The sequence below is a fragment of the Nelumbo lutea genome, chromosome 1 (genome assembly GCF_056320005.1).
Source record: "Nelumbo lutea isolate HS-2025 chromosome 1, American lotus-T2T, whole genome shotgun sequence".
Lineage (NCBI taxonomy): Eukaryota > Viridiplantae > Streptophyta > Magnoliopsida > Proteales > Nelumbonaceae > Nelumbo > Nelumbo lutea.
In genome coordinates, this window is record NC_142684.1 from 25,735,627 (window position 1) to 25,748,666 (window position 13,040).

General features: G+C 38.3%; 1 protein-coding gene across 6 annotated transcripts in view; it reads right to left on the reverse strand.

Moving 5' to 3' along the window:
• Nucleotides 1–11,633, reverse strand: part of LOC148874015 (P-loop containing nucleoside triphosphate hydrolases superfamily protein) — a 63,164-nt gene extending 51,531 nt beyond the window's left edge. For 2 of the 6 annotated variants that reach the window (XM_088964384.1, XM_088964383.1), the window contains exon 1: nt 11,060–11,582. In XM_088964384.1, coding sequence (XP_088820510.1) covers nt 11,060–11,338 — 279 coding nt within the window. In that variant the 5' untranslated portion in view covers nt 11,339–11,582. Of the gene's footprint in view, nt 1–11,059 lie in introns of all 6 variants that reach the window. The other 4 variants (XM_088964387.1, XM_088964385.1, XM_088964386.1 and 1 more) reach the window with 4 other exon arrangements.
• Nucleotides 11,634–13,040: the final 1,407 nt, after the last annotated feature.

Here is a 13,040-nt window from a genome sequence, read left to right on the forward strand (position 1 = left end):
TGAAAGCAACTAAGAACGAGATTTCATTAAATAAAGCCAAGTCATACGAGAAAAGCATCCACAAAAGTGACAAAATATCGAAATCCAGTCTTAGACATAATGGGACAAGGCCCTCAAACATCTGAATGTACTAACTCAAAAGCATGACTAACCCTTTTATTAACTCGAGAAACAGATGATAGACGATGATGTTTTGCAAACTGACGAGACTCACAATCTAAAAAAGATACATCATGAAACTGAGGACATAACTTCTTTAACAGAGATAAAGATGGATGCCCCAACCGACAATGAGTTTCAAAAGGGGATAAAGTACTGGAACAGGCAATGGTCCGGGGTTCCTGGGTATCCAAAATGTACAGACCTCCTGATTTTCGTCCTTTACCAATAATCCTCTTCGTCATAAGATCCTGAAACAGACATTGATTATGAAAGAATGAGACACAATAGTTAAGAGTACAAGTGAGTTTGCTAACAGATACCAAATTAAAAGAAAATTTTGGTAAACTCAATACGGATGACAAAGAAAGTGTTGGTGTGGGAATGATAATGCCAGAACCAAGGACAGAAGAAATAGAACCATCTGCTAAGGTGACTAAAGAAGGAAAAGTGTGGGATTGGAAAGTGGAAAAGAGACTAGGATTACTTGTCATATGATATGTTGCATCAGAATCAATGACCCACTGAGAGGAAGAAGAAAGAAGACGTGTATTGGTTTTACCTGACTCAGCAAGGGCAATGATGGACTGAGATGAGTTCTTTAATGCCTCTTGATACTAGGTAAATTTCGCATACTCATCTGCAAAAATTGTCATGGTCTGATCTGACGATGGATGAGGAGTATCACTCGTAGTTACAACATGAGCTCACTGAGACCCAAGAGACTTCTGGTTTTTCTTTAGCAATTTCTGGCAAGTCTTTTTAGGATGACCTAGTTCATGATAATAGTAGCAAACTACTCCCCCTGTGTCCTAAGTTCCAGCATTCCGACCACTATTACTGCCACCTCTGCTACTATTCTGAGAATGAGACCGGCCAGTTGATCCACTATTTTGACTGACCAGTGCACTAGGTTGTTGTACAAGTGAGGTATGGGAACAAGTATCTGTACGAAAGACCCTAGTAAAGACTTCCTTTAAAGAGGTAATCTCAGGATTAGATAGAATCTGTGACTTAGCACCATCAAATTGAGGATTAAAGCCAGCCAGAAAACTCATGATAGCCATCTGTTCACGTTGAGTCTGCTAAACTTTGATATCAGTACTGAAAGGTAACAAGGCGTTCAATTCCTCATAAGTGCGTTTGAAATTCATGAAATAGATCTAAAGAGACTGATCCTATTGTTCAGCCCAATAGAATGCCTTGCAAACATCAAAAATACGGGAAATATTTTCTTTACTAGAGAACAAAAAAGCCAAATATTCCATTAGTTCTTTTACAAACTCACAGTGAGAGACATGACCGACGTACTCATTCTCAATATAGAATTACAGATTTGAAAAAAAATTGAGCGTCAACCCTTAGCCATTCAGTACAAATCTCATCAATAGGAGGGTCCTTAGTTAAATAGTTGTCCTTAGAGATACTTCGTACATACAAACGAACAGTCTTACTCCAGTCTAAATAATTAGTTTCTTTTAGTTTTTATTCAGTGATTTTAGACAAAATGGGGATAACACTAGGCATAGCCCAGTTCTTCTGTTCAACCGCCATCATAAACACAAGAAAATAGACTTTTGACAACCAGGAAAGCCAATAAAACACACTTAAACAGAATCGGCAGCAAATGCAACACCCAAACAGCAAGAAATCACAACTGGCAGCACCGAAATATCAATTGTATAAAAAAGAACAGAGAAGAAAGACTTTCCTGAAGGGGAAACAAACACCACAGAAGTAACACCGAGGCTGCGGCGATCGTCGGAAAAGAGACCGGTGAAGGTGGGTCCGTCACACGCGCCTCCACGCTCCGGCGCATGATAGAGGGGCAGAAACTGGTGGCGGCGCGTGTGGCTCACTCGCTGGGTTTCCGACGATGCGACTTGGTGGGTAGGCCAATCTGGAGATTCCGCTTCCACTGGTAGGGGCGGTGAGATGCAGATGTCACTCGGAATGGATGACCTAGAGATCGCAGCTACTGCTCACTTGGGCAAAGCTGCTCACTTTAGCAACAACGGGAAGAAAACCAAAAATTAATTTCAGACTAGGATTGGTGTCTCCAGCTCTGATACCATGTGATAGAACAAGAATCGGAAGAAATTGATGTCCCTTTCAACTGAGAAAATAACACATATATATACAGCCTTGTAGATACTAAAATAGGAAGAAAATCAACTACCTCCTCCAAGAATAATTCCTATAATCAAGTTATTCCTAATTGGGCTAATACTCCATAATTACAACCTATAATCTCGTAACACGTTCCTTATAACCCATCCCATCCCAGAAGGGCTTGGGTTGCCCAAGCTACTCCCATCAAAATTTAATTTCAAGAAGCCTTCAGGTGGGGTGGGGTGGCGGTGGAGGGGTACCCATGTGCAACATTGTCTTCAATGAGGAACTGCTTGCCACTTTTGCCCAATGCCTCTACAGGTCATTAAAAGAAAACTGCTGAAATAACTCTGAAGATTTTAGACACACTATAGCCCTATACAAGATATAGTCCTTCAAACCTTGTTGGCTTCGCGCCTTCTCTTGGAATATCCAAGCATTCCTTTCTTCCCACACTGTCCAAAGCATTGCTGCTCTTGCAACCCTCCACATTATTCTTCTTCTTCAATCGCGCAAAGCAAAAGCAGAAGGGTCAAAAGGTAAGCTCACATCTGTTGGCCTATTCCACCTGCATCCAAAAATCAAAGAGAACCAATCCCACAAATCTGCTGTAGCAGTACAAGAAATTAGCAAATGGTTGCAATCCTCACCATGGGATCTACAAAGGGTACACCAATTGGGTGAAATGCAGAGATAGGATCTTCTCCTTTGTAGATTATCCAAGGTGTTTAGTTTCCCATAAAACACTTCCCAACAGAAAGCCAAGACCTTAGGGGGAACAGATTTGCACCAAACCTCCTTAAAAAGGAAAGGAGGAGCAGACACTGAACGACAAAGGGCTTTGAAGAAGGAGGCACAAGAAAAACTACTTGAGGACACAAGAGTCCAAAGCCTTTTATCTGATTCCATGGGGTCCAAACAAACCTTTTCAAGGGCACTCAATAGGCAAGTAACACTCACAATCTCCTCATCCTTTAGACCTCGTCGGAACCCAAAGTCCCAAACTGGAGTCAATGGAGAATCCAAAGGGGAGCAAAAAGAAGAAACGGGCTCGTTCTTGTACCAGGAGAGTGTATAAAGATGGAAAGAGGTTCTTCAAAGGAGCCTCTTCAACCCAAATATCTTCCCGAAAGAGAACTAAATTACCAGTACACACATCATACCTGAGAAAATTGTTGAGTTGAGGGAGAACAATATGAATTGCCATCCGAGGTGTTACCAAAGTTGCCCTCCAAGAGACCCCAACATCCCATCTGCTCTCCGTGTAGCCATGAATACTTCCTATCACTTCAACCCACAATCTTTCTCTCTAATGGCCATCTCAATAGCCATTTTCCCAACAAAGCCGTATTTTTTTGCATCACATTCCCTATTCTTAGACCTCCCTCTTCTTTACTCCTGCATACCACCTCCCATTTCACTAGATTATCCTTCTTACTTTCCCCTGATTCCCAAAGGAAGTCCCTCATCAACTTTTCTATCTTCTTAGCTTCTCTAGAAGGAATCCTAAAGACTAACAAGAAATAAGTTGGTAGGTTGGATAGGGTGGCTCTAATTAGGGTAATCCTATCCCCCAAAGAGATAAAATTCTTTTTCCAAGAAACCAATCTCTTCTTAAACTTCTCCAAAACTGAGCACCAAAAGCTGCTCTCCCTAGGGTTTGCCCCTAAATGAAGCCTAGGTAGGTCATGGGCCAAGTGGCTACAGAACACTCTAAGCACCCTGCAATAGCTTCCACCTCTCTATTATCCAAATTTATCCCTGCCGCACTATTCTTTTCTAGATTGACTCTCAGATTGGACATACTTTCAAAGCTTTGCACCAACAGCTTTAGATTCCTTGACATCTCCAAGTCCCTTCCTTCACCAAAGACTATTATATCATCTGTAAATTGAAGAAGGGTAACTGACACTCCAAACCTACCTACTTTCCAACCATTTATTAAATTATCCCTATCATCCTTTGAGATCATTCTACTTGGCACATCAGCTAACAAGGTGAAAAGGAAGGGCAAGAGAGGGTCTCCTTGCCTTAGTCCCCTACATGCTGGGAAAAAATCCTTTACCACTCCATTAATCATGATAGAGACGTGACTAGAGCTCACACAGCCAAAAATCCACTGACACCACCTTTCTCCAAAACCACACTTCCTCATAACTTGTAAAAGGAATTACCAATCCACTAAATAGGCCTTTTCTAGATCAAGCTTACAAACAAATCCCTTCTTTTTGGATCTTCTCATTTCTTCCAGGCATTCATTAGCTACTAAGATTTGGTCTATAATTTGGCACCCTTAAACAAAAGCCCCTTGGTATTTGCTGATTAGGGAAGGAAGAACCTCTTTAATCCTCAAATGACAACACCTTAGCTAAGATTTTGTAGATACTAGTCACCAGGCTTATTGGTCTAAAATCATTTGGGAGGAAAGAACCAATCTTCTTAGGGACTAAGGCCAAGAAAGTAACATCAACACCTGGGCTTACTATAAAGTTGTCTGCAAACTCTCTAAACACCTCACAAAGATCTCCTTTCAAAATCACCCAATAATCTTGATAAAAGGCCATTGTTAATTAAAAAATTACACTAATTAAGATAATTAAGAAATTAAGTAAGTAAATTAAATTAGTTAATGAAGAAAAGTTAATTAATTAAATTTAATAAGCTTATCGATCTAAATAAGTAAATTAAGCCAATGAAGCAAAGTTCTAAAAACCAACCAAAAATGGAACCACTTTGATCATCGGTTTCAAGGTCAACAATTCGATTGTTTGGTCCGAATATATTAACCATGATGCTTTGAAAAATAAAAATAAAAATGACCCAAAAACCATGTAATGGGTCGAACAATTTAGCGATTACACCGTTTGGGTCAACAGTTTGTTGACCAAGTTAACAGTCAAACTATTCGACCCAAGAATTGGTTAATTATCTAGTTTCATTTTATACCCAAGCAATTAAACCATTCAACCTAGGAACCAGTCAATTGCCCAATTCCATTTTATACTTGGCCTAGAATTTTTCAAAAAAGCATTGACTTTGTTAACAAACCATTGTTCGGGACGATTAAACTGCTAAATGTTTGGTCTAATAAATGGTTTTAGAGACTTTTTTATTTTAATTATATTTTACTTTTTTTTAATGCCATGGGTTGATCCATTCGGACCAATTGACCAAAATGTTGACCTAGAAACTAGTGGTCAAAGTGCTTTCATTTTGGGCCAGTTTTAAACTACATTGCTTAATTGGTTTGATTTACTTATTTAGATTGATTAGCTTTGTTTATTTAATTTAATTTACTTAACTTTGTTTCCTTAATTAATTTAATTTATTGATTTAATTAGTTAATTTACTTAATTATCTTAGTTAGTATAATTTATTTAATTTAATTAATTAACTTAATTAAATAAATTAAATGATTTAGGGTCATTTAACTAATTAATTAATTAATTAAGTAAATTAAAACTTAATTATACTTTAGGGTCATTTAATTAGACCCTGAGGTAATTTACTTAATTAATTTTATTAAAGTGGCCCATTTTTAAACTTTAGAGCCAAAAGTTGTCGTTTTCAAAACTTTCATGGTGTCACATAATGTTGTCTAATAGATCTATCAACATCGTTTCAAATGTTTGTTTTTGCTGACAAATGGCCTTTTTTATCAAAGTCTAGAATCGAAATTAGCCTTTTTGCAAAATTCAAGGGTTGTCAAAGCCAAAAATCCCGTAAATATATAAGGGTCACTACCCAATGATAGCCCTGGCCATCTAGGGTTTGGAAGGGGTAGACTGGATATGAACCTAACCTGTGGTATGTTTTGCAGCACAACATTACATGGCTGCTCTCGGACTTAAATTCACTTTCTCCTGCTTATCAGCCCTAGATTTGAATATAAGGCCCATTGAAAGAAAAGAAGATTCAAGTTCTTTTAGCATTTAATTACAACTTTAATTTCATCCAAGTTCAACATGAGACCTAGAGTATTACCTCCAACCAAGCTCAGGCTCAGCACCTTGCTCTAAGTATGGAGATTAAACCGAAGCCTAAAGCCCAAGTTTGGCTTGTTCCAAACTAAACTTAGCTAGTAAGACTTGGCCCAATGCTCATCCCCATCTTCCACAAACAACTTTTTGAGGATTGCATTTTTAGTGTCCTAATTGAGAATATACTAGGAAAAAAGAGAATTACAAGGGCATTATTACATTAAAACCTTTGTTAACTATGACTTATCTCTTCTTTTTTCCAGTAACCAAGACTAAGCTATTGTAACCATAAGGAAAATAAAACAAATGGAAATAGTAATTGTGTTGATTTATTGGCACTCACTAGCCAGAACTCCCTCAAGTTTGTCCAACTTATGAAGTAGAGGTTTCATGGTATTGCTAATCAAATAAACTTCATGAGACAATTTACAAATTATCAATTCAGCATCCAAGCTAAAAACCATGGCTTGGTGATTCTCTACCAAATGCTCCTATGGGTTTCAAAGTTTTAAGCATCTTTTTCTAATATCCATCTTTTGTAACTTTTATCCTAGGATCCTAGCTTCAATAAATGCTCTATATATGGTCTTAAACATGTTTACGGATTCCATTCTCTGTTTCTCAAATCCCGAAGGCATAATCAATTTTCAATAGCTTCAAGTGCATATTCTTTTGGCGCTTTCGAGGTATGTGATGTAGGACAGTAGTCCAAAGGGAGCGAGTCACCGAAAATTTAAAGTAATGACTCAATAGGGTAAATTGCAGCCTTGTGGGAAGTTTATTGGAGCCATCTAAAGGTTTCTAGGTCAAATTGAACAATTAATCAATTTCTCCTTGGATCAATAGAATTTGTTAGAATACCAACTAATGGGAATAGGGACCTGCTACCAACAGTGTCCCAATAGGCCACTGCAATTGTACACTGGGAACATCTCCCCCGTCATTCGTGGGGAGACGTTCCCAATATGCAAATGCAATTGCCAATTGGGACATGTTGGCAACATATTGTTGGTAGCATATCCAAACTCAACAAATGATGGAGCAATTGGTGAGATCTCTACCTGGTCGAAGCAGAAATTTGGGATCAAATCCCATCGCCACCTGGGTTGGGGGTTTATGGGTATGGGGATGGACTACCCCCCATTTTGTATAGCCAAATGAGGTCATCGGGCCATGAGTACAAAAAAAAAATGAAGCAATAAAAAGTGGAATTTGCAAGAACCAAGAAAGTATATTTATTAATGTAATTTAGGTAATTTAATTTGAAAGTTATGGGTAGTTTGGGCACAAAAGGCCAACATCCTTCGTCATGAAAGAAAACCCAAATTTTCTAAAAATTAAGGTTTTAGTTGGGACTTTGGATAGAAACTTTGTAGGATGAACTATAATGGAGAAAAATGAAGAGCAACTAAACTTGAGAGAGATTTGGACTAATTTTATACACAAAGACCAAGGAACGTTTTATTTTGGGCTATAATGTAATTCACTTGGGGAGGAGCTAAGAGAGTTTATCCCTTCCCCTCTCACTCTATTCTTGTACTTAATATTTGTTTTAATAATATTTTGCCTTCGTTATTGATCAAAAAAAGACCAAAATTCCAAGGAGAAAAGGAGTAGAAAATGTTAAAAGTATGGAAATTAAAAAAGAAAAGGAGAAACTTAGGCCGTAGGGAGAGGAGTGATATTAAGCCTTGTTTAGAGCTAAAAGAGATGTTAACAAGAACACTTTAATTGAACTTCTAATAGAGAATTGGAAGAGAAGAAGAAAGAATATATAAAAAGAAAAAGGGAGAAAAGATGGAAAAACTCTTCAATTCATTCTCTCCTTCAAACACGGCTTATAATACATATAAATATAATTATATAGAGATATAGGGCTCCGCTCACTGTTCAACAGAGTTGCCACTAGCAAGTTTCAGCCCGAAGAAAACATCATAATTCCTATTCTACTTATATACAACCACTAATAATACCAGCACGGCAAGGAGTTGTGCAACTCAAAAATCCTGTACATCAATTTGTTCTTTGGTAGTTAGAAATGAGTATCATAAGCAAAAACAGAACTATAGCACATGCTTCCAAAAATATCTATGTACTGCTACCCAATAGTTGATTCTACCCCATAGAGCCTTTACCCATTAGTCGTTTTAGTTTTTCTTTCCAAACACAGTCCACACTATGGCTAAAGGCACAATTCCCCAAATTACCTTTCCTTTCCTACTCGGCCAGAGAGGTGCCAGCTTCTTAAGGCATCCACCACATTCTCTGGAAAATGCCATTGAACCCCAAAAATGTCAAGCAACCTTGCCCACAACCTTCTAACAAAACTGCAGTGCAGAAAAATGAGATTCACTGTTCCCAGGTCCTCGTCACAAAAATTACAAATAGCATTATCTACAACACAGCCCCTCTCCATCAAATTATCAGCAGTCGTATACTTGTTAAGAGTAACAGTCTGTTGCAGAAAAGCAACCTTAGCAAGAGCAACCGTACTCCAAATCCTATCCCAAGGAAAATTACTCTCCCTGGGTACACACAATCATCTTGTTATAGAAAGATTTAACTGAAAAGACCCCATCTTCACTCCAACGCCGAACCCTTTTATCACTACCTTATCTGTAATTCCTATTATACTTATCCTATGACTATGAAACTTTATACAAAACATAAATGAGACTCAAATAATATAACTATCAGACTAGATCACTGACATTAAGTAGATTTACCAAAATACCACTGAACCAGAAAATTACTCAAAAATCAATAATGCTCTTAAAGTTGATTTGAAGACCACCTTGATGCCCACAATCCACATCAATATGCTTAATCTATTTACCAAAGTATGGGCTTAATAGTAGATAATGTAACTCTCATACATTTTAGGATGGTAATATGCAATCAAGATACTATTATTTAGTTGTCTTGTGATTTTTTATAGGTCATAGTTGTCTCATGACTAGATAGGAGATTCCAAACGATATCAAAAAAGAAAAGAAACTACAGAAGTTACATTCCAACTTTAACTGAAATTGTACCAAACTCTTTTTATCGTCATGGAAAATTTAGAAAGAAAGCAAAGACAGAAATACTAAATAAAAGAAACCAGTTTTATTGAACTTATTAGAGTGCTAAGGAAATTGATCTAGTGCTACTCCTGTGAACCTTTGCATCAATACATCTGCAAAAAGGATAATACACCAATGCTACTTCTGTAAATTAAAGGGCCTAGTCTTTTATTCTTTTTCTTTTCTGTAGGCCATTACTTGACTTGAATTCAAGTTCACCTAAACAATTCATACATGACCCTTTATTTTGACAGCTAACATTCCAAGCATTAATTAAAGTAACCATCTTGTGAAAATGCAGGTCATAACTGATGGTACAAAGCCAACAGTAAGGCTGTTTCTGGATTTTTTTTTTATCAATGGCTGTTTCTGGATTAGGGTATAAGGATTCTGGAACTTGCTACTTTCAGTGTTCGTTGTATGGTTCTTACAAGCAACCCCTGCAGAATATGTGAAGGCAAGGTATTTTTACCACTTTACTGTAACTTCAATGGGTAATTGAATGCCAAGGAGGGACCCAGCCAGCCATTCAATTATCCACCAAATTTGTCCCGCTTTTCTACTTCCACTATAAATGTTTTATTGAAGCTCTTTTCTGGGACCTGCGTTTACCAGTTACTAGCCATCCAAAGCATTCTACATACACATCACTAAATGTAAACTATACCTCCACATTCCACCATGATCCTTAAGGCAATAAACAAGATGTGATGAGTGGTCGATACTTGATGAGGGCGGATTTGGCCCTCCAATGACATTATGACACATGGCACCTCATGACAAGTAGGTGCAGCCCGGCACTTCACAGGCAACTCGGCAGCTCACCACCAAGCAGCCCGGCACTCCACAGGCAGCTCAGCACCTCACAAGCAGCTCGCCACCAAGCAGCTCGCCACCAAGCAGCCCGGCACTTCACAAGCAGCTCGCCACCATGCAGCCTGGCACCTTACGGGCAGCTCGCCTCCTAGTCAGACCAGCCACCGCATGATAATTCCAAGGATCTCACCATCGTACCCCACGTCTTACGGAATCGTACCTTGTAACGGCTATATTAACTCACCCACTCCCTGATGCAGGCGGGAATGGGCAACCTTATCGGTCGGTGCCGTTATCCCCACCTAACACGGAAACGGATCCCATCACAGCGGAGATCCAGAAACTATTTCACCAAACCAGCGAGAACTCCGGTATATAAAGGCCTCACCCCAGGGGCGAAGGTAAGAAAAAAGAGGTGTAATCTCTGCTCTCTAGCTCTCTCATAATCTGATATCATCTTCAAGCTCACAACTAAATGCTAACTTAACCATCGTGACCTCGACGGGTAAGCCACCCCGGGTTCTCTGAATCATCTCTTGCAGGTTCCTCAGTTCCCGTCGTTGCTAGTAGCCAGATCATCTCTGGCAAGCAGGATTGCACTACATCAATACTCATTACTCTATTGTGAGAAGTCTCTTCGCTCCAAGCCTGGTTACGACACCATGGGCGCCCCAATGCTTACCAATTCGATCCCTAATTCGATCCCTATCTTGAAGGTATAACCGTATAAGTATAAACTATACCCCCACCTACCTCTCCCCCCAGAACTTGTTACTCTCGGTTGAGAAACACAATATTTACCTTAGAAATTATACCCAAAAGAACCATTATAAGCAAATCTGGAGGGTGCATTAAAGGAATTCTTAAGTATATCAAAAATATTGACAAATTTAAGCATAACTATGATAAAAATAACCTAACTTTCACCTTATTAGCAGCTCTATGTTGACCCGTTGCGTTCCTCTTCCTCTTACTCTTACCCTTTCTCGACCTCCCACAGTATTCCTCGTCTTCATCTCCCTCTTCATCATCTTCCACTTCTACTGATTGTATCTCCTCCTCTTCCACTTTGTTAGGTTGAGGCCGGTGCCCGAACAGTGTTGACTGAATTAGTCGACGACGAACAGGTCTTTTCTCAGAATGCTGGAGATTTGCCCCTTCGCCGTCGGCATCGACGACGGCAACTTCCTCGACTGGTTTCTCCATTGGAAACGCAAGAATAAAGCCACGCAAGAGAGAGAGGGGGTTAATTTCTGCAATGGTTGCTAGGGTTTTGAGAGAAATTGGGGATTTCAGCAAAGGGCTTCGTAGGAAAAACGTGATCACGGGGGGAGAGAGAGAGAGAGAGAGAGAGAAATGGAGGGAATGACGGACGTTGTTCCCGCCTTTGAGAAGGCTTCTGGTTGGTACATACGACTTAATAAGAGAACCTTCAGATAAAAATGAACTTTTTGCCATTGGATTCGTTCCTGTATAGTGTATGTGCGTACAATAGATTCCAATCTGACGGAAAAAGAATAATCTTATGTGAAGAGCCACTAAGTACAAAATATGAATATTGCAAGAAATATTAAAAAAAATAGCTTAACTATGAATCAACGTTCATAAGAAGCGGGTATGTTTCCGCCTTTCTGGTCTGCTTCTTTCTAATTTTCCCGCGGAAATAGCTGATATGACTTATGAGCGATGGTTGCTTTTAAAGTTTAAACTACGCCGTTGCAAACGGATTGAATCGAATCGGAGATTGGTGAATCCAATTTTTTATTTGTTTTTAGATCTGAACTCGAATCGGATCTATCCATCGGATTGCAATCGGGTATTAAATAGTTTGATTTTCCTTTATTGGCATTTTGTAATAAATGTCACCCAGTATATTAGTGTGTTAGTTACGGATCGATGTGTCGAAGTTTAGTTTTGTCCCCCAATCTCTTCCCTCATTCTTTAACTGCTTCATACGTAGGATTCTTTGGAGAGATTTCCTCTAAACTGAAATCCAATTTTTGTGAAATCTATCTTCTACCCTTAGATTTCCTCAAACATTTTTAGGATTTCTAAGGCACTCTTGGCTTGGCTGATGTCAGCCTTGCATACTAGCAGACAATGGTATGCAAATAGCATATAAGAGATGGGGGTGCCCCTTTTACATAATTGGATTCCTTTGATATTCCCTTTCTACTCCTGTTCATTTATGAGGTATGATAGAATATGCATATTTATGATGAATAGATAAGGAGATAATGGATCTCCTTGTCTAACCCCATTTTTTAGGGGAAAAAACTCTTTCTCGTTCCCATCTTATATATATATATATATATATATATATATATATATATATATATATATATATATATATATATATATATATATATATATATATATATATTTATTTATTTATTTATTTATTTATTTCCCTTTTCGTTAGATAGAATCTTCTTGTAAGTGAGCATGTGTTATATGTGATGTCTTTCAAATAATATAATTTCTCTCCCTAATTCAGAAGACGGAACAGAAAGTGTTTGATGTACTACGGGAGATAGTTGGAAACACCATGTAATGCGGGAGATAGTTGAAAAATGTGACATCCTAATTCAAAAAGTAGCATCAACAAAAAAATGTAACAGACCTATTGACTAAGCCTCTAGCAAAGAAAGTGCTTGAAAAATACGTAGAAAGTATGGGACTTTATCTTGTACCCGATTGGACCTAAGTGAAGGTGGGAACTGTTAGACAATGTATGGTATGCCCTTAGCTCCATTCAAATTGATGTACATTATGTCATTTATTGTAAATGAATAAAGTACATAATTGATTCATGTCGTTGTATTGTGTTTCTGTGTAATACCCTTAAATTGGACACTTATGAGACTCGTGTTAGTTTAGAAATTTCACAGCCATTGGATAAATCTAG